At 42.3% G+C, this 25,661-nt stretch overlaps 2 protein-coding genes across 3 annotated transcripts in view; both read right to left on the reverse strand.

Moving 5' to 3' along the window:
• Nucleotides 1-150: 150 nt before the first annotated feature.
• tspan4b (tetraspanin 4b) lies at nucleotides 151-16,883 on the reverse strand. The gene is made up of 8 exons (XM_078269791.1): nucleotides 16,515-16,883; nucleotides 13,430-13,499; nucleotides 9,675-9,866; nucleotides 9,063-9,137; nucleotides 7,003-7,098; nucleotides 6,773-6,886; nucleotides 3,365-3,448; nucleotides 151-909 (listed from the first exon to the last, which is right to left on the reverse strand). The coding sequence occupies exons 2-8, from the start codon at nucleotides 13,496-13,498 to the stop codon at nucleotides 841-843; spliced, it is 699 nt and encodes a 232-aa protein (XP_078125917.1). The 5' UTR covers nucleotide 13,499; nucleotides 16,515-16,883; the 3' UTR covers nucleotides 151-840.
• Nucleotides 16,884-18,851: 1,968 nt separating this feature from the next.
• Nucleotides 18,852-25,661, reverse strand: part of prr12b (proline rich 12b) — a 39,695-nt gene continuing 32,885 nt past the window's right edge. For both annotated transcript variants that reach the window (XM_078268713.1, XM_078268714.1), the window contains exons 13-16: nucleotides 24,836-24,933; nucleotides 24,500-24,631; nucleotides 22,983-23,078; nucleotides 18,852-19,904 (exon numbers count right to left, since the gene is read on the reverse strand). In XM_078268713.1, coding sequence (XP_078124839.1) covers nucleotides 19,770-19,904; nucleotides 22,983-23,078; nucleotides 24,500-24,631; nucleotides 24,836-24,933 — 461 coding nt within the window. In that variant the 3' untranslated portion in view covers nucleotides 18,852-19,769. The remainder of the gene's footprint in view (nucleotides 19,905-22,982; nucleotides 23,079-24,499; nucleotides 24,632-24,835; nucleotides 24,934-25,661) is intronic.

Raw genomic sequence — 25,661 nt, forward strand, 5'->3', positions numbered from 1 at the left:
ACACCAGTTCACAGGGTGACGCGCTACATGCCTGACTACTTAAACAAAGCAAAACTCTATAACTGCATGCTCTACTGTATTTCTCACCTCAAATGTATTCAACAAGCCAGTTTTGGTAGCAGGTTTAGAGTCTTAGGAGAGGCAAATGGATATGTTGTTTTTTTAAACAGTTTTATTTAACAGAGAGAAATAAGCTTCGGACTTGACTCTGAAATCCAAGCATGCACTAAAAGCCGCCTCAGTCTCAATAATACTATACTAGTGCAATATGATCTTACTGTTTTTGCTATAACACAAAATGTTACAGTATAAAAAGAGACAGCGTTGGATAAACTTGTGTGCTAAATTTGGACAATAAAGAATAAGCGTTACCATAGGAATATTTTTGAAAATACTGCTGATGATTAGAGAAAAAGGAGAGCACTGTAAAGCCACTGAACATTCACTGCATGGTTAATAATGAGCACATAGGATAGGAAGAAAGTACAAGGCTTTATGATGGTTAACAAAGTGAACTAAGTGCTACGTAAAAAGCTTTCCCCTCAGGTTACTCTCCAGGAGCAATGCATTAAGGGTGTTGTAGTTTGGAGGCTGATGGATTCTAGTGGTAACATGAACCTTACTGATGTGACATAAAGTGTGTTAAACTGTGATGACGGTCATTATATCACATCTAAATGGTCTGGTACTAGTGTACTGTCCACCGTGTCCGCTGATAGTTTTGAGTTCCATAGTGTTACAGTAGTGTTTGGAGCACCAGTCTGGGTGGGGGTGTGTTGGGATCCCAGAGGAGTCTGTGATCAGCCCTCCCATGGGAGCCAGGGGCCAGCTGGTCTGCAGTCAGTCCACGTGCTTCTCCGCGCACAGAATCTGACAGTACATCAGCATGGAGAACACCAGGGCCAAGATCTGATAGATAACAGGGAAAAAGCTCATTATTATTCCAGTTGCTGTTGATAATGCGTTTAGTCTGTCAGCTACTGTGTCTCAGACACAGACTGTATAATATTAATGGACAGAGCGTGTGTGACGTCACCCGTTGGTTTGTGGAGATCTGCTATGAGTCGTTGAGTTTGCCGTTACGGGCGCAGCCATCCTGGTTGAGGATGTGAAGATTTTAGACGAGAGGGAAGAGTGAGGGAGGAGCCCTTACACTCCACGTTATGTTACACACTTTCACTGGCAATCGCATCTTAGCAAACCACCCCCTGCTTTATCGCCGATTTTAAAATCAACGAGACCATAATTCAAAAAATGAACATCATTCTGTGTTGCAGAAGACTTGAAACTAGCGATTGAGACCATAAACTCATTATGAAAATGTTTACTGAGGTAATAAATCAAGTGAGAAGTGGGTCACTTTCTCATAGACTTCTACAGAAACCGACCTCCTTTTGCAACCGCACGTGTCGCCCCCTGCTGGAATTCAGACAGAATGCAGGTTTAAGGCACTGCCGCATTTGCAGCACTTCGCCGTACCGGATGCGTTGTCCATTAATTAAGATTAACAGTCTGTGGTCTCAGACAAGGCACTCTGATGATTTCTACATTCCGTGGTGGAAATGGCTGCTTCAAAACCGGATCCAATTCAAAAAACAGTTCCAGCGGGTTTTATTGTGCACTACAATCTTGGAAACAAAAAGGAACAAATCCCGCACATTGGAAACGTTAAAAGGTGATGCTGTAGCAAGAGCAGAGTGCGGGATTTGTTCCTTTGTTTCCAAGTTGATGTCATCTTCCAAAGCATCTGCACATAAGAAGTTATGGATGTGTGAGTTGTTTCTTCAACAAATAAAAAGTTTGCGCGCTATTAAAAGTGCAAAGTCACATCACGTAGACTTTCTTGTTCACAGATGGCTACTGCATTGTCTATGATTGATGATCAGTTCGAGTGTCTGTGTTTGAGGAGAATTATCTGTAAATAAAAACTGCAATATTTGTTTTACCTAAACAGTTTTGTCAAAACTAACCATTCAAAAGACATTTGAACAATAATTTGTCCCTGCTGCGGTACTGTAACTCTGAGGACAATGGAGATTTCGGGCCCGTTTCATGTTAAACAACAAGGATCTTACTGTTTAACAAAAATGTCTATCTATCTAACGGCCAAAAACTAATTGAGGTATGTTTTAATGTCCACGGTGTTAGCATGGTTAGCATTGCTAAGCCTCTGTCTTGATTGACAGGCAGTGTTGGGAAGGATACTTTCAAAACGTATTCCGTTACAGAGTACAGAATACATACCCAAAAATGTAATTTGTAACGTATTCCGTTACGTTACTCAATCTGAGTAACGTATTCTGAATACTTGGATTACTTCCACATTGAATTGCATTTTATAAGTGTAGGAATGCGGCCATCACATACAGCTTACTAAACAGGCCTATTCTGGTGTGTTCTTCTGTTCCAACTGGCTGAATGTGTACCTAAACAAGCAGATAGATTGTTGTATTTGTAGTCCCGAACTGCAAACTACAAAAATCTAACCGCAGTCTAAGCTACCACGAGCTAATTTTAGCTAACGTTAGCTAACATGTCAAACGGGGCTAGTCTTTCAACGGCTCTGGGGATAGTAAATAAGGAGAATGGAGAATGTAAAGTCTCACGTCAACTATAAAATAGCAAGGTGACCAGTAAAACTACAGCAGACGACTACCCTTGGCTAATTTAAAAAAATAACTTACTTTAAGATGCTTCTTCAGGTTGGAGGTGGAGGAATTCTGACGCTGAAAGGAAGTTGGTTGCTGGCAAGCAGAAGTTGCACTGCACAGTTATATTTCGTTCTCCCTTCTCTTTCTTTAATGTGAAATGCTGTTTGAATTTCCAAGATAGAAACGCATTCCTGCCCTAGCTCTGTTGTGCCGGTTCCGGTGTCGTCCAACGTCCATCTTTAACTCTATCAGTGATCACGCAAATAGCTCATTTTTTCGTTTTCATATTGTGGCTTCTGGGAAATGCATGGAGTTGTGAGAGTGAATAAACTCATGAAACAGAGAAGTATCGTCATGTAATCCATTGATTTCAACAATGTAACTGTATTCTAAATACCAACTATTTAAATGGTAACTGTAACGGAATACAGTTACTCATAATTTGTATTCTGAATACGTAACGCCGGTACATGTATTCCGTTACTCCCCAACACTGTTGACAGGTCCTAAAGCATCCCTTGCTTTATCTTCTATTTTAAAATAAATGGGACCATCATTTGCAAAGCATTGGCTTCACTTTTCAGACACAGAACTTACATCCATTATTTTTGACAGCTTAAAAACAATGTGATTTTTCATATTCTGGTTCGGAGGCTTTATGAGCCCAAGAAATGGGGAAACAAATGTTGAGGTCAGAGAGGGTTTCAACTGACCTGCACAACACCAATACACCCTCCAAACACCAGCACTGAGGGGATGTTGTCCAGCAGCCACTGCCTGGCCTTCTGATAGCACGGCTGCAGAGGACACAGAGAGACAGACAGAGACACACAGACACAGAGACACACAGACACACAGAGACAGACACGAGACACACAGAGACAGACACAGACACCAGACAGACAGACAGTCACAGAGACAGACAGAGACACACAGAGACAGACACAGACAGATAGAGACAAACAGAGACAGACAGACAGTGACAAAGACAGAGAGAGACAGACAAACAGAGACAGACAGTGACAAAGAGAGACAGACAGACAGTGACAAAGACAGAGACAGACAGTGACAGACAGACAGTGACAGACAGACAGAGACAGACAGACAGTGACAAAGACAGAGACAGGCAGACAGTGACAAAGACAGAGACGGACAGTGACAGACAGAGACAGTGACAGAGACAGACAGAGACAGACAGTGACAGTCAGAGACAGTGACAGTGACAGAGACAGACAGTGACAGACAGAGACAGACAGTGACAGTCAGAGACAGTGACAGAGACAGACAGTGATAGACAGAGACAGTGACAAAGAGAGACAGACAGACAGACAGAAAGTGACAAAGACAGACAGTGACAGACAGGCAGAGACAGACAGACAGTGACAAAGACAGAGACGGACAGTGACAGACAGAGACAGTGACAGAGACAGACAGTGACAGACGGAGACAGTGACAGACAGAGACAGACAGTGACAGTCAGAGACAGTGACAGAGACAGACAGTGATAGACAGAGACAGACAGTGACAGTCAGAGACAGTGACAGACAGAGGCAGACAGTGACAGTCAGAGACAGACAGAGACAGACAGTGACAGACAGAGACAGACAGAGGCAGACAGTGACAGTCAGAGACAGAGACAGACAGAGGCAGACAGTGACAGTCAGAGACAGACAGAGGCAGACAGTGACAGACAGAGACAGACAGAGGCAGACAGTGACAGTCAGAGACAGAGACAGACAGAGGCAGACAGTGACAGACAGAGACAGACAGAGGCAGACAGTGACAGACAGAGACAGACAGAGGCAGACAGTGACAGTCAGAGACAGACAGAGGCAGACAGTGACAGTCAGTGACAGACAGAGACAGTCAGAGACAGTGACAGACAGAGACAGACAGAGACAGAGACAGGGTGAGGGAGGGCAGGCACAGCCATCTGAATGATAACGCTCACAGAATTCCATAACGGAAAAATCAAAAGTGACAACAAACACACTGAGTCAGAGCGTCTCAGAAGCTATATCTAAAAGATAATGAAATTTAGTTTTACAACTTTCTTTCTTTGTCAGACTTGTTCTGGCCATCATTCTTATCAGAATGACGTGGGAACACAGCAACACTCAGGTCAGACACACACATCTGTTAGAGTAAATGAAGGAACCTAAAACGATTCCCCAAAACTGTGTTTAACATGTTTCTGTGATGTTCTAGTGTTCCCCAGATGCTGCCAGTCGGCTAAAAACCACTTCCTGAGTAGTTTGACCTAAATGCTGCGTACAAGATATTTTAAACTGCCTAATTCTCTCAAACTGAATCTGAATCTGTTCCAGATGGGTGAGGGTATCGGATTCTTTCACACATGAAGAATGTGAGGAATCTTTCTTTCCAAAGTTTTCTCTTACAGTCCCATCGAAGTTCTCTGACTGAAGAGGCCCATGCCAGACTGTTCCTGCATATTTCAATGCATTAGGTTCTACATATCACGTTGTTTACATTACCTGCTGACACGTTTCCTGCATGCCGCTGTGGAGATTTTCAGCCAGCTTTAGGTCTGAATACATTTCAGTGCTGCATGCTCAACTTGCAGACACCTTGTTTGAGTTAGTAATCATATTGAGCACTCTTGTGTGTAACTTTTTCTTTTAAGGTCCCATGGCATAAACATTTCACTTTATGAGTTTTTTTAACATTAATATGTGTTCCCCCAGCCTGCCTATGGTCCCCCAGTGGCTAGAAATGGCGATAGGTGTCAACCGAGCCCTGGGTATCCTGCTCTGCCTTTGAGAAAATGAAAGCTCAGATGGGCCGATCTGGAATCTTTCCTTTATGGGGACCACTAAGGTCTATATAAAAGAGACTTCAGATACAGTATTAGGGGACCACTAAGGTCTATATAAAAGAGACTTCAAATACAGTATTAGGGGACCACTAAGGCCTATATAAAAGAGACTTCAGATACAGTATTAGGGGACCACTAAGGTCTATATAAAAGAGACTTCAGATACAGTATTAGGAGACCACTAAGGCCTATATAAAAGAGACTTCAGATACAGTATTAGGGGACCACTAAGGCCTATATAAAAGAGACTTCAGATACAGTATTAGGGGACCACTAAGGTCTATATAAAAGAGACTTCAGATACAGTATTAGGGGACCACTAAGGTCTATATAAAAGAGACTTCAGATACAGTATTAGGGGACCACTAAGGTCTATATAAAAGAGACTTCAGATACAGTATTAGGGGACCACTAAGGTCTATATAAAAGAGACTTCAGATACAGTATTAGGGGACCACTAAGGCCTATATAAAAGAGACTTCAGATACAGTATTAGAGGACCACTAAGGCCTATATAAAAGAGACTTCAGATACAGTATTAGGGGACCACTAAGGCCTATATAAAAGAGACTTCAGATACAGTATTAGGGGACCACTAAGGCCTATATAAAAGCATCCAAAAAGCAGCATGTCATGGGACCTTTAAAATAATCATTCTGCTTTTCTGTAAAACCTACAACATAGTGGCTAGGAACAAAACGTGTACTATCCAGAAGAGTATTGAAGAGTAAATACACATTGAGCCATTAGAAGAATAGAATAGTTTGAAGCCAGTTATTGCTGTGTCGTTGGTCGAAACACACACACATGCTCCCGGGTGACTGTTGGGAAAGCTGTGCACGTGCACCCCTCCCAAGGCCATTATCGCTCCGTTTTACTGAACATCTGACATGTAGCTGTGTGTTCAAATACAAATAAATACTACCAGACCAGCTCATATTGTGTTCCCAGGTGTGCGCACATTTGGATACCAATAAGAGCCAGACTGAGCGCTGAGTACAGCACAGATCCCAGACCAGCAGCCATCAGTGCTTTACTGCCTGTATTTGTATATTATATTTGTTGACAGCTGTTCTTTAATAGAGAATAATTATACCACCCTTGCTTTGAAGCAGGAGCCACTAGTAATTGTAAAATAATGGGAGAAACTTTATATATATATATATATTACTAACCCAATCCTTCAGACAGACTCATGCATCTGGAACAGATTTAGGTTTCATTTGAGAGAATCAGACTAAATAAAAACAACTTGTTAGCTGAAATGCTAGCTGAGTCAACCAACCTCACTCCATCCGTCCACGCACTGCTCTGTCCCCACAGAGCAGCAGGATGAGGGCAGCGTTCCATTCAGCACATCATACCAGTCCGTTTTGTTAGTTACTCCACAGCATTTGAACTGGGACAAAAGAGACAGGGAAAAAAAAAGATTAGAGTAATACCACTCAACTACAGTCTTCTGTTTCATATTGAAGCAACATAACAAGCCATGCATTGTTTGCTAACAGTGCTCACCATTTTCTGGACATTGTCCCAGGATTGTTTCAGTCCAGGTTCTGATTCATAAATCTTCATCCCTTCCTTTAATTCACCTTGTGCTTTGGAATCCAGCTAACAAAGAGAAAGAAAGAAAATTGAAAACGCACCTATTCCTGTTATTCATTCAAATGATCCCCCCCCACCCCGCCGCCCCCCCATCAATGTGCTGTGCCTGCTTATCCTGTCCCAGCTTGAACTGGTACACATGGACAGGTCAGCAGTCTGTTCACAGGGCTGGCCCACACAGACACGCAGCAGGTCTCAGGACAGGTGATCACAGCGGCCAATCAACCTGCAGCTCTTTGGGCTTGTGGGAGGAGACACGTGGCGAACGTGCAAAGAGCTGAGGCCTCACACGCGCTTTACACATACAGCACCGTGTAACAAAAGGACTGCAAATGTTTATTCTTCTTTTCAATTCACCGGTCAATTACGTCTGTCATTAATCAACTCATTGTTAACTCTGTAAAATGTCCAAAAATACTGAAAAGCAACCATGTACAATCTCTGTTTACAGATAGAGTAGTCTAGACCTACTCTATCTGTAAACAGTCCTGAGATAACTCCTGTTAGGATTTGGCACTATAAATTCAATATAAATTGAACTGAATGAGTTCCTGCCTTCTCTCTCTCTTTTGTGACAGGGGCCTACAGTTTACAGAGATTAGGACTCGAGTTTGAGACTCGGACTCGAGTCGCACTTAAAGGCCCAGACACACAGACCAGACGGCCGACCCTCGGCAGAAAAGGCAGTTTCACTGATCAGTCTACCCGAGTTGGTCAAAAAAGTGCCTCGGAACACACCAAAGCAACAAGACGTAATACGTCTCCATAACAGCAGGCGACGCTAATCTGTATTGTCGCCCAAAAATGAAAACCAGCAGCTGATTGGACGAACGCGTCACGTGAGTCTGGTTTCTCCGGAAATTCAAAGACAGACTGTCATGGCGGCTCGTTCAGAATACGATCTCATATTGTATTGAAATAGTTCACCGAAACATGTTTCCGAAAACATTTGGAACATATGGAACAATCCCCACCGAGTCCTCGTCACTATGGTCCCCTTGAGTTTTTACCCTCACACCTCAACCATTCCTACCATCCCGCCTCCTCACGTTGGCTCTCCCATTCTGCGCCCACCACACAGAGACCCAAAACAACCCCAAAGAAAACGAAAAATCCCACTAAGAGACATAAAATGTATGGGGAAATTGCTTCTTTTTTTAAAAAAAAAATTGGAAAACACTGTCTTTTATCAATAAAGTATTTAAACGGTTCTTGTTGCTAGTCAATTTGCGGTCATATGTTGTGAACTTATGAATGGTATCTATGATGCCCCCAGTTCCTATGAGCTTTCTGGTTTCACTTTTTACAGTTAGACTGCTGACAGCTGGTTCAGAGCTGGATGGATGGAGTCAACACACTGGATACTCATTTACTAATGTAATATATTAACATGTCATCAGCAAAAAGAGACATTTTATGTTCACTGTTATGTGATATTAAGCCTTTAACATTGTATTTTCTAAACACATAAAGCCTGAAGTTACATTTCCAAGTGCAAACTACAAAGGTCTAATTGGACAATGCCTCATTAATAACTACAGCTGCGTTGGGATATTATATCTGATCTATTCAATACAATTGGCGCCCGATCTCTGCAAGACTGGACAAAGAAAATTCCAAGTGACTCAACCAAAACCCTTCTCTTCTGTAAGAGTCAGCAAACCTTAAGATTTAAACATAACCACACAAAGGGTGTTGTGCCACATTATAACAAACTTAATAAGAATGTCAGCGTTATCAGTGTGTTGGTTATTCCTCAATGTCTGAACATTGCAACCTAGTTCTTTACTAATTTAAGATGAACATTTGTCTGAATTGTCATCGGACAGTAGTGAGGTTATTAAAATGTTTATTTGTATTATTTGACGCTCCTTCTGAACTGATTCCTCTCGTGGTCTTGACGTTATTTGACTGTTCTGGTTGAAGCGTGTGTGTCATGTGTGCGTTGCATTGGTAGATGGAGAGCTCACCTTGTCGTGGAAGATCTGTATCACCAACATGAGAGTGACTTCTGTCAGGACCAGGAGCAGCAGGATCACAAAGAACTGCAGAGCAGAGAAGACGTCAGCGTCTACACCTGCATGATCCCAACTGACCAGTACATTTTGAGGCCAGTTTAGAAGTAGAAACATATTGAACTCGCTGTAGAGCACTAGTTGCTGTAGGACATAAATTGTGTATTTCACTTTATTTCTGTTCTGTTTCTGTTATCTGAAAACTGTTTACAGCAAGGTTTTCTTTGTTGAAGTTTGAGGCAACTTTATTGTAAGTGTATTGCACTTTATTTTTATACGGTTCCGTGAACATTTTTTGCCTTAAGAGCCCATAGAAAATGTGTTTTGTATTTGGATACACAATTTGTTGAAAGTAAAAACAAGTGAAATTAATAATGAATGTGATGTGTTTTATTAAGCAAATTTACATTATGTTGTTCTATTCTAACCAATATATATATATATATATATATATATATATATATATATATATATATATATATATATATATATATATATATATATATATATACGCTCCTGGAATGGCCCCTGCTCCTGACATGTGATTTCTCTCAGATCATCTCTCACCATGAACAGCAGGCAGCGCTGCTCTTTGAGAGCTCCCAGACAGCCCAGGAAGCCTGTCACCATGGTGATGCCACCAGCAACCAGCAGCAGATTGGCGGCTGAGAGCGATGGAAAGGACAGGGGGAGGGAGGAAAACTCGGCCTGCGTGAAGGACAACCAGACTCCGATGCCAAACAAGCCGCATCCTCCTAGCTTCACAGGAAACGTAACGTCAAGCCAGCGTCAGAAACAGCTTTCATCACAATGCAACACATAGTTCATAGTGGGAGAGTCTGTATCAGAGCGTGAAGACACAACACAAGACTTTAACCCAGGAAACGGGTGTTCGTGTCCCAGGAGTGTTTTGAAATAAAGCACCATTTTTGTTATATTCTTAACTAGTCGTTTGGTGTTTAAACCTAACTGTCGTCACTGCATGACGCTCTCTTTTTGTTGGCTAAATTTAACTGTAATAGCCTCTGAATGGACCGTTGCCTCACGGGGCTCTGTACCCAGATCACAGTAACCTTTTCTCCACTAAACTTAACTTTAAAGGCCGCTTTACTTAACTGTCATGTGGCCAGCCGGAGAGGATATCATAGGATTAGTTGTGCACAAGTTCTCGTATTTTGTATCATACGAACCTGTTCGTGAGAATGCATTCTGGTGGAACTCAGTGATCATTCCAGAAGCATGCAGTTAGCATATACAAACTTAAAGGTCCAATATGTAATATATTTACTGTAATGAATCCAAAAATGACCCCAATGCGTCATCAGATATTAAGCAAACATGCTAAGTTGAAAAACTATATTTTCTGACAACAATGCTAATGCCAGTATTTTCTCCTTTTGAAACGTCCGTTCCGTGACAGAATGTCTGTTTGTGTTTTGGCCTGTGTGTTGTTATCAACTGCCCAGTTTGACAGCCAGGCCGGGTTGCCAGATATACCTGTAAAAACGTAAACCCAGCGCGCTGCAGCTGTAACGTTAGTACAGCCATGAAAGCAGCAAACAAACAAACAGGATTAACGGAGATAGATTCTACCCGACCTAAAAAAAAAAGGCATGTTTCTAACAGTTGCGTGTGACCAGAGACGTAACAAACCCCGGGTAAATATTGGAGATGTATTTGAAAGATGGAGACAGCTTAGAGCCCAAAAGGACGCCGAGTTGGCTAATTTCCTCCTGAACAGGTAGCTAAGCATTAGCTTCAAGCTAATTTATCACGGCTACAAGAGACGGGCATTTTATGTCATTTCAACATTCGTGTACTCACATTGAATTATATAGCTAAAGTACCCAAATTGCTTACTCGCAAAAACAATTGAGACACAGCCAGTAACGCCGCCATGCTAATCCTGCTAACTGCTAACGTTACCGGAGGACCAGGCAAGCGGGCCACGGCTGTTTACAACGTGTAGCCTGTTCAGTGGCCGTAGCCACGGTGAGTTATTTTAAGCCAAGAGAGGGGTGCCGTAAATCGGGAAGATTTACTTCCCGTGAGTTTGCAGAGTGTTTAGCGATTGTTGCTGTAATTCTAAGCCAATAAAGTGTGTTCAGTCAGCAAGGTAGTGTTATTTTTAGCGGTTCCTACCGTAATTCTAAGCCTAGGAAGTGTGCCTGTCCGTCGGGTGGAGAGGGCGGCAATATTGTTGTGTTTTTAGCGGTTCCTACAGCAATTCTAAGCCAAAAAGGTGTGTCTGTCAGTCGGGTACAGAGCTCCGCATGAGCACGGGCTTCATGACTGTCAACATAGCCAGCATCTAACGTTAGCTACTCGGCTGTGCTGTGGAGTAATGTCTGGCTATGTGAGACAAGCGTCTAGCAACATTGTTGTGGATGCTGCGGTCTCAACCTGGCAATCACCGTGAACTTCGAGTCTGGGCAGGAGGGGCGGGGGAGACGACACTCTCTTCAGTATTTTGAATTTGGACTGCAGTAACTATTTAACACTAGCTGTCAGTATTACATATTGCACCTTTAACTCTCCACAACTCTTTAATATACAGTCAGGTCCATAAATATTGGGACATTGACACAATTCTAATCTTTTTTGGCTCTATACACCACCACAATGGAGTTGAAATGAAACGAACAAGATGTGCTTTAACTGCAGACTTTCAGCTTTAATTTGAGGGTATTTACATCCAAATCAGGTGAACGGTGTAGGAATTACAACAGTTTGTATATGTGCCTCCCACTTTCTAAGGGACCAAAAGTAATGGGACAATTGGCTGCTCAGCTGTTCCATGGCCAGGTGTGTGTTATTTCCCTCATTATCCCATTTACAAGGAGCAGATAAAAGGTCCAGAGATCATTTCAAGTGTGCTATTTGCATTTGGAATCTTTTTGCTGTCAACTCTCAATATGAGATCCAAAGAGCTGTCACTATCAGTGAAGCAAGCCATCATTAGGCTGAAAAATCTAAACAAACCCATCAGAGAGATAGCAAAAACATTAGGTGTGGCCAAATCAACTGTTTGGAACATTCTTAAAAAGAAAGAACGCACCGGTGAGCTCAGCAACACCAAAAGACCCGGAAGACCACGGAAAAACAACTGTGGTGGATGACCGAAGAATACTTTCCCTGGTGAAGAAAACACCCTTCACAACAGTTGGCCAGATCAAGAACACTCTCCAGGAGGTAGGTGTATGTGTGTCAAAGTCAACAATCAAGAGAAGACTTCACCAGAGTGAATACAGAGGGTTCACTACAAGATGTAAACCATTGGTGAGCCTCAAAAACAGGAAGGCCAGATTAGAGTTTGCCAAACAACATCTGAAAAAAGCCTTCACATTTCTGGAACAACATCCTATGGACAGATGAGACAAAGATCAACTTGTACCAGAGTGATGGGGAAGAGAAGAGTATGGAGAAGGAAAGGAACCGCTCATGATCCAAAGCATACCACCTCATCAGTGAAGTATGGTGGTGGTAGTGTCATGGCGTGGGCATGTATGGCTGCCAATGGAACTGGTTCTCTTGTATTTATTGATGATGTGACTGCTGACAAAAGCAGCAGGATGAATTCTGAAGTGTTTCGGGCAATATTATCTGCTCATATTCAGCCAAATGCTTCAGAACTCATTGGACGGCGCTTCACAGTGCAGATGGACAATGACCCGAAGCATACTGCGAAAGCAACCAGAGAGTTTTTTAAGGGAAAGAAGTGGAATGTTATGCAATGGCCAAGTCAATCACCTGACCTGAATCCGATTGAGCATGCATTTCACTTGCTGAAGACAAAACTGAAGGAAAATGCCCCAAGAACAAGCAGGAACTGAAGACAGTTGCAGTAGAGGCCTGGCAGAGCATCACCAGGGATGAAACCCAGCGCCTGGTGATGTCTATGCTCCAGACTTCAGGCTGTAATTGAATGCAAAGGATTTGCAACCAAGTATTAAAAGTGAAAGTTTGATTTATGATTGTTAATCTGTCCCATTACTTTTGGTCCCTTAAAAAGTGGGAGGCACATATACAAACTGTTGTAATTCCTACACCGTTCACCTGATTTGGATGTAAATACCCTCAAATTAAAGTTGAAAGTCTGCAGTTAAAGCACATCTTGTTCGTTTCATTTCAACTCCATTGTGGTGGTGTATAGAGCCAAAAAGATTAGAATTGTGTTGATGTCCCAATATTTATGGACCTGACTGTATCTGTGGCACATAACTGGTAAGAGGCCACAGCCAAATCTCAAACTGTATGTTTTGGAAAAATTTGTGAGTGAATAAAGGCATATGACAGCAGCTTGGGATGGAGCAGATACTAACCCAGAAGATGAGGTTAAAGACAAACATCAGATATTTGACACAGCACAAACACCTCCGAGACACTGACATCCTGCAGGGAGACAGAGGGACATAGAGCAGGAGATGTTCAAACAATGCTTCATGTCACCAGTAGCTGTTGGGGGTTACTATGGTAACATAACTAACACAACTATGCACTGTGTTGCAGTAACTACTGCATACTGTGTACATCAGTAGTATGCAGTATGACACTGTTAGATGGCTTTATTCTGCAGTATGCTAGGCCAGGCTGAGCCTTTAAACAGGCTCTTAAAGCATTGGACTAAAATTAACTCAGACCACTATTGCAAATGAAAAATATAATTTATTGAGCTTAGAATATATTTTGTTTATGACCAATGTTTGTTTTCATTATAAGATGCTGCATGGTTTAGCTTCCCCCCCCCCATTTGGTGAAATGAGACACACAAGATCAACAGAGATATATAACACATTACTCGACAACATTTGACCAAACTTTTTCAGTTACATGAACAAAACAGTTAGAGTTAGAGTCATTTTAAACTTAAATAGCTCATATTATGCTCATTTTCAGGTTCATAATTGTATTTAGAGGTTGTACCAGAATAGGTTTATGTGGTTTAATTTTCAAAAAACACCATATTTTTGTTGTACTGCACATTGCTGCAGCTCCTCTTTTCACCCTGTGTGTTGAGCTCTCTGTTTTAGCTACAGAGTGAGACATCTCACTTCTGTTCCATCTTTGTTGGGAGTCGCACATGAACAGTAGCTAGGTAAGGACTACTAGCCAGTCAGAAGCAGAGTATGAGGGCGTGCCATGCTAGCAGCTAGGCGAGCATTATAACGTGTGTTACAAAGTGACCACGTTTGTCTCTGAAGTAAAGGCTGGACTACAACAGAGCTGTTTGGAGCAGTTTGTGAACAGTGTTTTCTGTTGGAGATGGTAAGTCCCTTTGGGGTGGACTTTGGGCTTTTTCACTTTGTAAACCTATAACATGCACAAAAAGATATATAACACGATAAAGGAAAGGGAAAAAAGCCAAAAAGCATAATATGAGCAGTTTAAAGAGTTGTGTTGTTATTAAGGTCTGATATAATGCCTCTCTGATCTGGACTGGTCTGTCCTACAGGTGTACGTTATAGTGTTATGTGGAATTATATTTTTATATACATGTGCACTGTATACGCGCCCAGAAACAACAGATGGAAATTAGCATTGTGATATATCTGGTGCAATACATTTACTGTACACTGTCCCTGTTTGAAATAAACCAATAAATGCTTTGCTTTGCTTTGCCCTTAAAGTGGCTAAATGTAACTTTCAGTTTGTGTTGATTTACAGACTGTTGGAATAAATTTTACAGTCAATGGTTCAGCCCCGAAAAAAAACGTAGCGACACGATTGTATGAACTGACACCCTGCTGTGTGCGCTCTGCCTTTTTATTACCACGAGTTTAAAGACACGTCTAGGTGCTGATTGGCTATCACCTGTGACACAGCCAATAAACGAGAGACACACCCACCAAACCAGGGCAAACATATCTCAAAGCCGCTGCACACCGACCGCCACGAGGAAACACGTCGTTCAACGCGGAAACTGTGGCAACACTGTGCACCCATAGACTATTAACAGTCTATGGGTGCACACCGTTAAGAGATTGAACGTGCCCCAGTTCTACAGTCACACATTCTGACGGGTCAAAGATTACGGCGTAACACCGGAAAAGCCTGTGTTAGTATCCAGCCAGGTAAAAGGTAGCAGGAGATGTCTTTCTATAGGCCTAATTGTATTTTCATGTTATTTTAGAAGTTATCTGTTGTAGTTATGACTGATACTGGGGCAGGGCCACAGAAAAGAAGGAAATTAAACGAAGAACAACTATAAAGCTAAAAGGGAGAGTGAAAGACGACGGGCGAATCCTGAGTCACACTCGGTCGGGCTTTCAACAGATGGAGACAATTACGGGATTGTAAATGAATCCAAACCCACCCCGAATTGGCCCTCAGGTATGTAATATGTCTATTTTATTCATAAAATAACTTCAGTAGCCGACATTAAATTACGTCCTCCTTCCATTTAGCACGGACGTTTTATTCCTTTTAGTCCGTGTTTGTGTTGGCCTACCATTATCTTTTCCCCTGTCCCCCTGTACTTGTGTAAAGCGTCCGTGGGTTTCATGAAATGCACTATATTACACATAATGTGTGTGGTGTTCCCTGCTCTGTTAGTCACATGGTACTCCTACAGTTGACGGCTTCAGATTCCTGTTCTCTTCACAAAGGACGGAATCATGTTAGGAAGTGGTGACTTGGAGGAGGACTAACTAACTTCCAGTGGGGGGGGGGGGTTGTTCTGATGCTGGTACACTAGTTCTGAACGTCACCCATCAATCACCTTGTTTTAAAAAACCTTTAGGAATGTACTGTACATGTGTGTGTGTGATTTGTCCCTGACTAAGTGGACCCCACACAGGAAGTCGGTCTGCTGACAGGAAGGAAGCTCCCTCCTCTCCTCGGCAGACCGAATTATACTGCTTGAAGGCATTTCCCATGACCACAGCAAACTCACAACTCATACACAGCATGCTCACTTTGTCCAATTCCATGCCAGTGCATGTGAATAGTCAGAGGACATGATGAGATTCCCTACAGTAATTCATCTAAACCAGAAAACCTTCACACAGCACAGTATCCCATCAGCCACTGCTGTAGTAAATGTTTGGCTAGTCTCATCAGGTAGATCAGGTTCCATGATCCTGACAGAAACCCTGTCTGTTTATTGGAAGAAACATATCTAAATACACTATTAATTCCCCAATGTCTTACCAGCACAATTCATATTACTATTATTATTATTATTATTTTTGACAGCCAGTGTGTCTAAGTAGATCTATAGATGTTTTGCACAGTGAACATACAGTATAGTTCCATTTTTGATGCATGTGAACTATGTACCAGCATGTGCAGTGGTTATCATTTCAACATACTGTGTTTTGAACATGTTACTTAATAAAAGTGTTAAAGTTTCTGGTGTCCAGATTTATTATCTGTGCATTTTACAACAGTAATTCAAATAGACTTTACCTGAAGGTGAATTTCAATTCTTCCAAATCTTGTCTTTGTCACGCTTCTCCCGGTAACTCCTTTCAGTTTTTCTTTTCAGATCTCCTTTGCCTCGGCTCCTGAACCAGCCAGAACCAACCTTTCCTTTTTCTTCTCTTCCTCTTGCGTTCTTCACTGGTGTGTCTCCCCGCTTTCCCCAATTAGTTTGTCCTCTTCTACGATTCTGAACTTTAGGTTGATTGAATTATTATTATTATTTCCCGTATGGAAGCTTTTCCTCTTCTTTTTGTTCCCTTTTGTCACCAGAACTGCATCCCACTCGCTCTCTCTCCCTCCACAATCACTTCCAGATGTGTGTGTGTTGTTGCCTTCCCTCTCTGTTTTCCTGCCCTTGCCGTATTTTTTTATTTTTTTTTCCTTTTCCTTGCCCCTCCTCCAGCCCACAGTCTGTCTCATGTATTACACTTTCTTGTCTTTGTTCCAGGATTTTGGGTCACTCTCCCATTTCTTTTGTCTCAGTGATGTTCGCTTACATTTCTGTACAAACACATACTCACACACAAGAATGCACGCTTCCTTTCCTGATTTACTTCACAAACTGCCGACCCTTTCCAAAGCACACTGCTGTGTTTCAGAGTTTGAAAAGGTTCGAGCGAGCCACCTGTTTCCGTTCCTTTTACTACAACATGAACACAAACTCGCAGAGAATAAAAGTCATAGTGAACATAGCTTTTCATGTGCTTGTTGGTTGTCAAAATTCTGTTATCGTTAAATAGCGACGCACAAGTGCAGAATGATTTAACACTCTGAAAAGTGTCCCTGAGCAGTGACTTACCCAAGGGCACTTTGACATGCAAGACAGGAGGAGCCGGGGATCGAACCGCCGACCTTGTTAACCCTTGTGTTGTCTTCAGGTCAAAATGTCTATATCTCAGAAATATGGGTTTCTTTTTAACTACCTAATTTTAATTACCCAAAAATAACATGGATGGATGATTCCATACAACGCGCTTCGTGAGTACAACAAAAGATCGGCTCTCTACTTTCATTGAATTTTGGGTGCTTTATTACATTTTTTTGCATTTGAATTTCTTTTTTAAATGTTTCGGAACAGTATCCTCGCTGAACGTTGACCCTTCTGTGATTATCCTTTAATATTAGTCTAAATAATTCATAATTCCTGCTTCTTTAAAGCCAAGTGGCGTGTTATCTGTACGCATTTTGAGCTGTCCGCGCGTATGTCTACGCTCTATACAACGGAGGGCAGTCTGCAATGTCACAGCGTAAACATACACGCCACTTTCCAAAGCCACATGGCGTGTTATCGCGAGGCTACGTGTTATCGTGAGGCTACGGTTGGGTTTAGGAAAAGAAGAACTGGTTGGGATTAGGAAAAGAAGAACAGGGTTGGGTTTAGGAAAAGAAGAACTGGTTGGGATTAGGAAAAGAAGAACAGGGTTGGGTTTAGGAAAAGAAGAACTGGTTGGGATTAGGAACCGTGACATGCAGGTTGGGTTTAGGAAATAAAGAACCGATTGGGATTAGGAAAAGAAGAACTGGTTGGGTTTAGGAAAAGAACAAATGTGGAAAGGAAACATCACACGCGGGACACGAAGGAAACGTCACACACGGGACACGATCCCTGCTCTCCTGGGTGAGAGTCCTGTGTTTGACCCATCCCCCACCCCGACCAACCTCCCTACGCAGATTTTCGCCCTTTCATACTACTCGCTACGGCGTCAATTCACACGCAATCGCAAGGTAAGTCAATGGAGGACAAACGGCGTTGATAAACACGCTAAAAAGCGAGTATGCGTCTCGATAACACGCCCATAATGGCATACGAATTGGCGTGTCATACATACGCCACTTCATGAGATCAGTCTGGTTGATGTTGGGAACAGGGAGGACAGCCTTTTCATAATGGTATGATCAGTTCAGGAAGAGTCATCAAACGATGAGTTGCACCCACGAACGGGTCATTTTCTACCCTAAAGACGGCAGGAAGGTTAGTTATATTTTTGAGCAACTCATTTTCCTTCCCAATTGGAAGCATATTCAATGTACAGATTGGAATTCATGCCGATTTGGATTTGCATCATGAGTTTCGCACGGGACGCAAAAACGATTGGGAGAAAGATCTTAAAAATGCCACCATGGCCCTTTAAGATTTCTGCACCGATTCCCCATGGATGTAAGAGTTATCCATTGCATTTTATGCCTCTACAAAGATCAGAGTGTGACGATAGAGCCGACGCGGGGAGGTCCATCTGTGTCTCCGTGTCGGCTCAGATCCACCTGCCCATACTTTAGTGTCACGACTTGAGCACACACGGGGGGGTTTATTCCTCATCACTTTTGTCATTTAAACCGTTTTATTTCATTATGTCAAATACAGGAATTTCATGTACAGAAGAGCAACTGTAAACGAGAGAATGAAGTAGCTGTACAATATTTACACGTCAAAACAGGAATATCCTCTGAGAGGTCAAATAATAGGAAATATCAATCAACAACAAACAGATAAAAAAAAAAGACTAACATTAGAACACTTGACATTTATGCTTTTGGATCATTTCGCCTCATACTTCCTTCAAGAAAGTCGTGCTTTATGTGATGCTTTATTTATTTTTCATTCATTGTCTTTACAGTCATTAAATCCTCTCTCTCGTTGTCTTTTGAAGAACAAACAGAAAGAACACAGCTTAGTTTGAAATAAATTTGCTTTCTAACTGAGGCAGGTGGAGACTATCATGTAGTCCTTTTAACCCCCCCCCCCCCCCTGGTTTCACCGGGCGCTCTGGTAGAAGCAAATAATTGCAGGTGGGCCATTTAATGTATATCCCTTTAAAACATTTTTTTTTTTTTTAAATAACAACGGCAAACAATTCCATCTTAATACAGTCATTTTTGGAAATGTCCTTGTATAAATTATACAAACCATATTAATACACACTTATAGACAGCGCGCGTGTGTGTGTGTGTGTCTCTTTTTTAGTGCTGACCAACATGATCTTGTGGTTTCTTCTTGACTTTTGAGGAAGATCCATCACATTCACATAGTTCACTACCCTCCATCTTCAATACAGTTCTTGAAATAAAGAGGTACTTTAACATGGACTCAATATTAAAACCAACACTTTAAAAGTTAAATCTCCAACAAACAGACAGACAGTGGCTGTTCTGGCTGAAACCATAGCACTGCTAGCATCCAGACACTTTCTGTACTGGGATTCTGGATGCCTGCATCTGCTCCACACTGCCACTGGATGTCTCTCAGGCCTTGGCACTGAAGCTAAGAAGTTCCATGAAGGAGTTGAAGAGGCTCTCCAGCCAGCCCTGGTTGGCCATGCACTGCTGCACCACCTCCTCCTGACCGGGGTCCTCGGCTGCCTGCTCGATGCTCTCCGTCTGCTCAGGAAACAAGCAGGCACAGTTACACACACAGCAGGGCCATCAGGCAACACACGCAGCAGGGCCACCAGGCAACACACACAGCAGGGCCACCAGGCAACACACACACAGCAGGGCCACCAGGCAACACACACACAGCAGGGCCACCAGGCAACACACACACAGCAGGGCCACCAGGCAACACACACACAGCAGGGCCACCAGGCAACACACACACAGCAGGGCCACCAAGCAACTCTAAAGCTTGATTTATGGTTGTGCGGAGGCTTTCTCTGTAGCCTACGTAAGGGGCCTGAAGTTTATACTTGTGCGTTGGTGTGTGCGTCGATCTCTTTAAGAGAATAGCAGGGCTGGCGTGTGTGTGTGTGTGTGTGTGTGTGTGTGTGTGTGTGTGTGTGTGTGTGTGTGTGTGTGTGGGTGAGGGTTATTAGTTAGGTTAGGTTATCAGGGTTATCAGTGGCCGCCCACCAACAGTCAGGTGTGGCGTTTTGTAAAAGTATTTCAGTTATGAGCCGAGAGACATGTATCAAGCTAAATCCAACTTTATTCTTCTTCTTCATCCCTCGCACATACCATTCGCCTGTATCCTCACTGTGCACTCTAGCGCCCCCAGTGTTCACTAACGGTATTAACAGGACACAACATCAGGGTCTGTTTAAAGGAAGTTTTTCCTCATCACTGTTGCGCCAAATGCTTGCTTTTGGAAGGGAATTGTTGTGTCTCTGTAAATGATAGTGTGGTCTAGACCTACTCTATCTGTAAAGTATCCTGAGATAACTCTTGCTAGGATGTCATACTATAAATAAAAACTGAATTGAATTGAGGATCATAGACAACCAAATGATTTCACTATGCATGGAAGCAGTACGAGCTCAGTCACAGCACCTCAGGGTTGTTTAGTGCAGTCCCTGTTAGAGCTGCAACGATTAATGGATTAGTTATCAGCTATTAAAATAAACCAACTATTTTGATAATCGATAAAGTTTGATCAGTTTGAGTCATTTTTTTTAATGTAAAGCCAGTGAAACTTGTGTGATGTCAGCTTGTTAAATGTGAATAGTTTCTAGTTTCTTCTCTCCTCTGGGACAGTGAACTGAATGTCTTTGAGTTGTGGACACAACAAGACATTTGAGGACGTCATCTTGGGCTTTGGGGAAAGACTGATCCACATTTTAGAGGCCAAACTACTAATCCATTCATCCAGGAAATAATGGGTAGTTAATGGTCATGAATAGCTAATAGGACATTTTAAAGGTCTCATGACATGCTGCTTTTTGGATGTTTTTATATAGGCCTTAGTGGTCCCCTAATACTGTATCTGAAGTCTCTTTTATATAGGCCTTAGTGGTTCCCTAATACTGTATCCGAAGTCTCTTTTATATAGGCCTTAGTGGTCCCCTAATACTGTATCTGAAGTCTCTTTTATATAGACCTTAGTGGTCCCCTAATACTGTATCTGAAGTCTCTTTTATATAGGCCTTAGTGGTCCCCTAATACTGTATCTGAAGTCTCTTTTATATAGGCCTTATATAAACCTTAGTGGTCCCCTAATACTGTATCCGAAGTCTCTTTTATATAGGCCTTAGTGGTCCCTTAATACTGTATCTGAAGTCTCTTTTATATAGGCCTTAGTGGTCCCCTAATACTGTATCTGAAGTCTCTTTTATATAGGCCTCAGTGGTCCCCTAATACTGTATCTGAAGTCTCTTTTATATAGACCTTAGTGGTCCCCTAATACTGTATCTGAAGTCTCTTTTATATAGGCCTTAGTGGTCCCCTAATACTGTATCTGAAGTCTCTTTTATATAGGCCTTAGTGGTTCCCTAATACTATCTGAAGTCTTTTTATATAGGCCTCAGTGGTCCCCTAATACTGTATCTGAAGTCTCTTTTATATAGGCCCTTAGTGGTCCCCTAATACTGTATCTGAAGTCTCTTTTATATAGGCCTTAGTGGTCCCCTAATACTGTATCTGAAGTCTCTTTTATATAGGCTTAGTGGTCCCTTAATACTGTATCTGAAGTCTCTTTTATATAGGCTATGTCCCTTAATACTGTATCTGAAGTCTCTTTTATATAGGCCTTTAGTGGTCCCCTAATACTGTATCTGAAGTCTCTTTTTATATAGGCCTTAGTAGTCCCCTAATACTGTATCTGAAGTCTCTTTTATATAGACCTTAGTGGTCCCCTAATACTGTATCTGAAGTCTCTTTTATATAGGCCTTAGTGGTCCCCTAATACTGTATCTGAAGTCTCTTTTATATAGACCTTAGTGGTCCCCTAATACTGTATCTGAAGTCTCTTTTATATAGGCCTTAGTGGTCCCCTAATACTGTATCTGAAGTCTCTTTTATATAGACCTTAGTGGTCCCCTAATACTGTATCTGAAGTCTCTTTTATATAGACCTTAGTGGTCCCCTAATACTGTATCTGAAGTCTCTTTCCCGAAATTCAGCCTTGGTGCAGAATTACAGCCACTAGAGCCAGTCCCACAATGAGCTTTACTTAGGATGTGCCATTTCTGTGTCTGTAGCTATTGAGGAGGAGAGGGGGGGGGGGGCAAGGTGGATGGTGGGGTGTGGCCTTGACCAACTGCCACTTTGCTCGTTTGAAAGCCATGATGTCTCTCTCTCATGGGCGGGCCAAATTCTCTGGGCAGGCAAAGCAGAGAAAGGGGAGGTAACCTTCCTCCTTATGATGTCATAAGGAGGAGATTCCAGATCGACCCATCTGAGCTTTCATTTTCTCAAAGGCAGAGCAGGATACCCAGGGCTTGGTGTACACCTATCACCATTTTTAGCCACTGGGGGACCATAGGCAGGCTGGGGGAACTCATATTAATGTTAAAAAACCTCATAAAGTGAAGTTTTCATGCCATGGGACCTTTAACAATCCCCTTTTGTTGGACAGACCAACATTTTGACACATTACTAAACATGGAGGATTGGATGGCGAGTGTCTCCAATCATGGGAAATATGTTTTAGCATTCATAATACTTAGCGGTACAGATTGGATATTGGGAAAAAATATGAACTAAAAACCTTAATGCATTTAGCATGTATGCAGCCATCCTTACCTCTTTCTTGCAATGCAAGAAGGTGTGATACTTGTAGTGGTGAAGGGAATGATACAGACTGTAGATCCGGCAAGTTTCAATAGAGAGCTTCAGATCCTGAAAGGGTTGTGAAAAAAAAAAAAACACATTGAAGAATTTTTTCCAGTACTTTATAGTAGGATTTTTTTTCTTCCCCAGTGATTCTGATAGCAGCCGGTGTGGCCGGACAGATTGACAAAACATGGGTGGCGAAATGAAAATAGCTCCGCTTCACGGTGCTTCGTGGCGCTTCTGCGCGCTATGTGAGTGTCTCTTACAAGCTCAGAAAGCTTGTAAGAGGACGTTTGAGCTTTGATCGTTTTCTTATATATTGTAAAAGGTTAAAGGAAAGGGGTTAATAACACATGATTACTGAGTCGACCGTTGTCTGGGATATGTTTTCATACTAATCAAATGTGACCAGTGTTAGCTCAAACCACTAATTAGCTTATAACGCTAGTTGTCGGTCACGGGTAAAGTAAAAATAAATCGCTATTTCTATACCACTAACAAGGCTCAAAATATCACCACACTTCTACGGTAGCATAATGAGGGTCCCTACATGTAAACAGAAGCATTGAGAACTTTGTAAGTGTACAGATAGTTTATTAAAAAGATAGATTAGTAAGACAGTAGCGTTTACGTATACAGGCGGACGCCATCTTGGGAAAACAGTCACGATCAGTCGAACGACGTGCTTGAGCTATATGTTACTGGTTACTGGTTGCACGGCATTCGTCGTTTGACTTGTTTTTGTTTTTTTAGATCATTTTTGGGGCTTTTCCGCCTTTATTTGATAGGACAGCTAGGTGAGAAAGGAGAGGAAGAGAGGGGGAAGAACATACAGGAAATCGTCACAGGTCGGATAGTCGGCATAGACCTCTCAGTATATGTGCGCCTGCTCTACCCACTGGCCCAACCCGGCCACAGGTTGTGACTGTTTTCCCAAGATGTAAACAGTCACTGTTTTCGCATGTATACGAGAACGGTATTGTCTTTCTAATCTATCTTTTTAATAAACTGTCTGTACATTTACAAAGTTCTCAATGCTTCTGTTTACATGTAGGGACCCTCATACCATTGAAGTGTGGTGCTATTTTGAGCATTGTTAGTGGTATAGAAATAGCGATTTCTTTTTACTTTACCTGTGCCCCGACGACTAGCGTTATAAGCTAATTAGCGGTTTGAGCTAACACTGGTCACATTTGATTAGCATGAAAACATATCCCAGAGAATGGTCGAACTCGGACACGTGTTATTAACCCCTAGGTGCATTTTGCGCCGGAATTGTCCTTTAAGAATGAACTTCCATGCACTTCCATGCTCAGACCAAATAAGTAATTGCTGTTATCAATGGAGACGAAATGGACTACCACCTGGTCTCCCTGGAAGCTCAATGGACATTAGCATTCTTCGTTGACTGACTCCCCATGTCAGGTCATTGTGTTTCGCTGGCTAACTTCCTGCACCTCATCATCGTCCTATGGGCTCTTACTCACCTGTTGCTTAGGAACACTCCTCTTTACCCGGTTGAGGGTTTTGCGGTTGTAACCCTCCCCACCAAGGTGAACTTTGACAGCTCCAGATTCCAGCGGGTCTGCCATCATTTTGGGGAAGATGTGCAAAGCCTCCTGGAGAGTAAGGAAAGCAGAGTGCATTCAAAGTACAACTCAGGTGTACAGTAGTTCACACTCACAAACTCCTTTTGCAATGTATCCGCATCCTTGATTTGTTTTAAATGTAGTTATTGTAAATCATCAACAGACTTGTCACTTCTATCAGACTTTGATTTGAGAAGTGCATGTAAAACAAACAGGAGGAATGTGCATGTGTACCTGGTGCTGAACACTCATGTTGACTCTCCTCAACAACCTCTTCTTCTGTTCACTGAGCAGGCTGTCAATCTTCCTCATGGGTGGGAGGTACAACTCATCTGAGGAGTCAAGGGAGTACAACACTCATTCTAAATGAAATTTACATCAAATAAGAAATCCAAAGTGTTCGGTACGCTAGTCACGGTTCGCTGTCCGGTTCATTTTAGCCTCACAGAGCTCAGTGAAAAAGGATTGTGCAGAAAAAAAAATTCAATTACTGTTAATAGTGGAAAAAGGCCTGGCGCCGTAGTGAATACGCAGCTGTCGGTCAGTGTGGGTCTGCTGTACGGCAGCATTAGGATTTACTTTACGCTGAAAATGTCAAGTTTTTAAGAGAACTTGTGCAACAAGTCAGGCCTGCTTGGTTCTTTGGGTGAATGATTGTAAAGATTTACAAAGAAAATGGTTCATCTCCTCTCTAACTGGGACATTTTGGGAGTGATTGGTGGGATTGCTGTGGACGAAGTACACACGGAGATACACTGGTAAGAGCTAATGAGGTTTAACCATGTATCCAGCTAATTTAAATAGCTGACATTACTGTATTTTGTCAACAGTTAACTTCATTTAATATTGTATGTGGCGTTTTCTTTTGCGCCAAAACAAGTTCCTTCCAGAGACTATTCTGCAGAGCCACAGTCACTGCGTCCGGAGCTTAGCGCCGCCCAAGACTGGAGTTGGGTATCTTTTGGGTTTTTTCTGATACTGGTGCTAAAACGATACTTTTAAAACGGTGCCGGTGCCTTAACGGTGCCTGAACCAATAGGGTAGGTAAGATAGGGTAATA

Source organism: Sander vitreus, chromosome 15, assembly GCF_031162955.1.
Source record: "Sander vitreus isolate 19-12246 chromosome 15, sanVit1, whole genome shotgun sequence".
In the NCBI taxonomy this organism is placed as follows: domain Eukaryota; kingdom Metazoa; phylum Chordata; class Actinopteri; order Perciformes; family Percidae; genus Sander; species Sander vitreus.

Bases quoted from the DNA above. Each gene is read 5' to 3' on its own strand.
- tspan4b (XM_078269791.1), bottom strand. From the start codon at position 13,498: ATGTCAGTGTCTCGGAGGTGTTTGTGCTGTGTCAAATATCTGATGTTT. The intron at 9,867-13,429 runs GTTAGTATCTGC...TTTCCTGTGAAG, and splicing joins TCTTTAACCTCATCTTCTGG to CTAGGAGGATGCGGCTTGTT. The intron at 910-3,364 runs GTCAGTTGAAAC...GTTATCTATCAG, and splicing joins GGTGTATTGGTGTTGTGCAG to ATCTTGGCCCTGGTGTTCTC.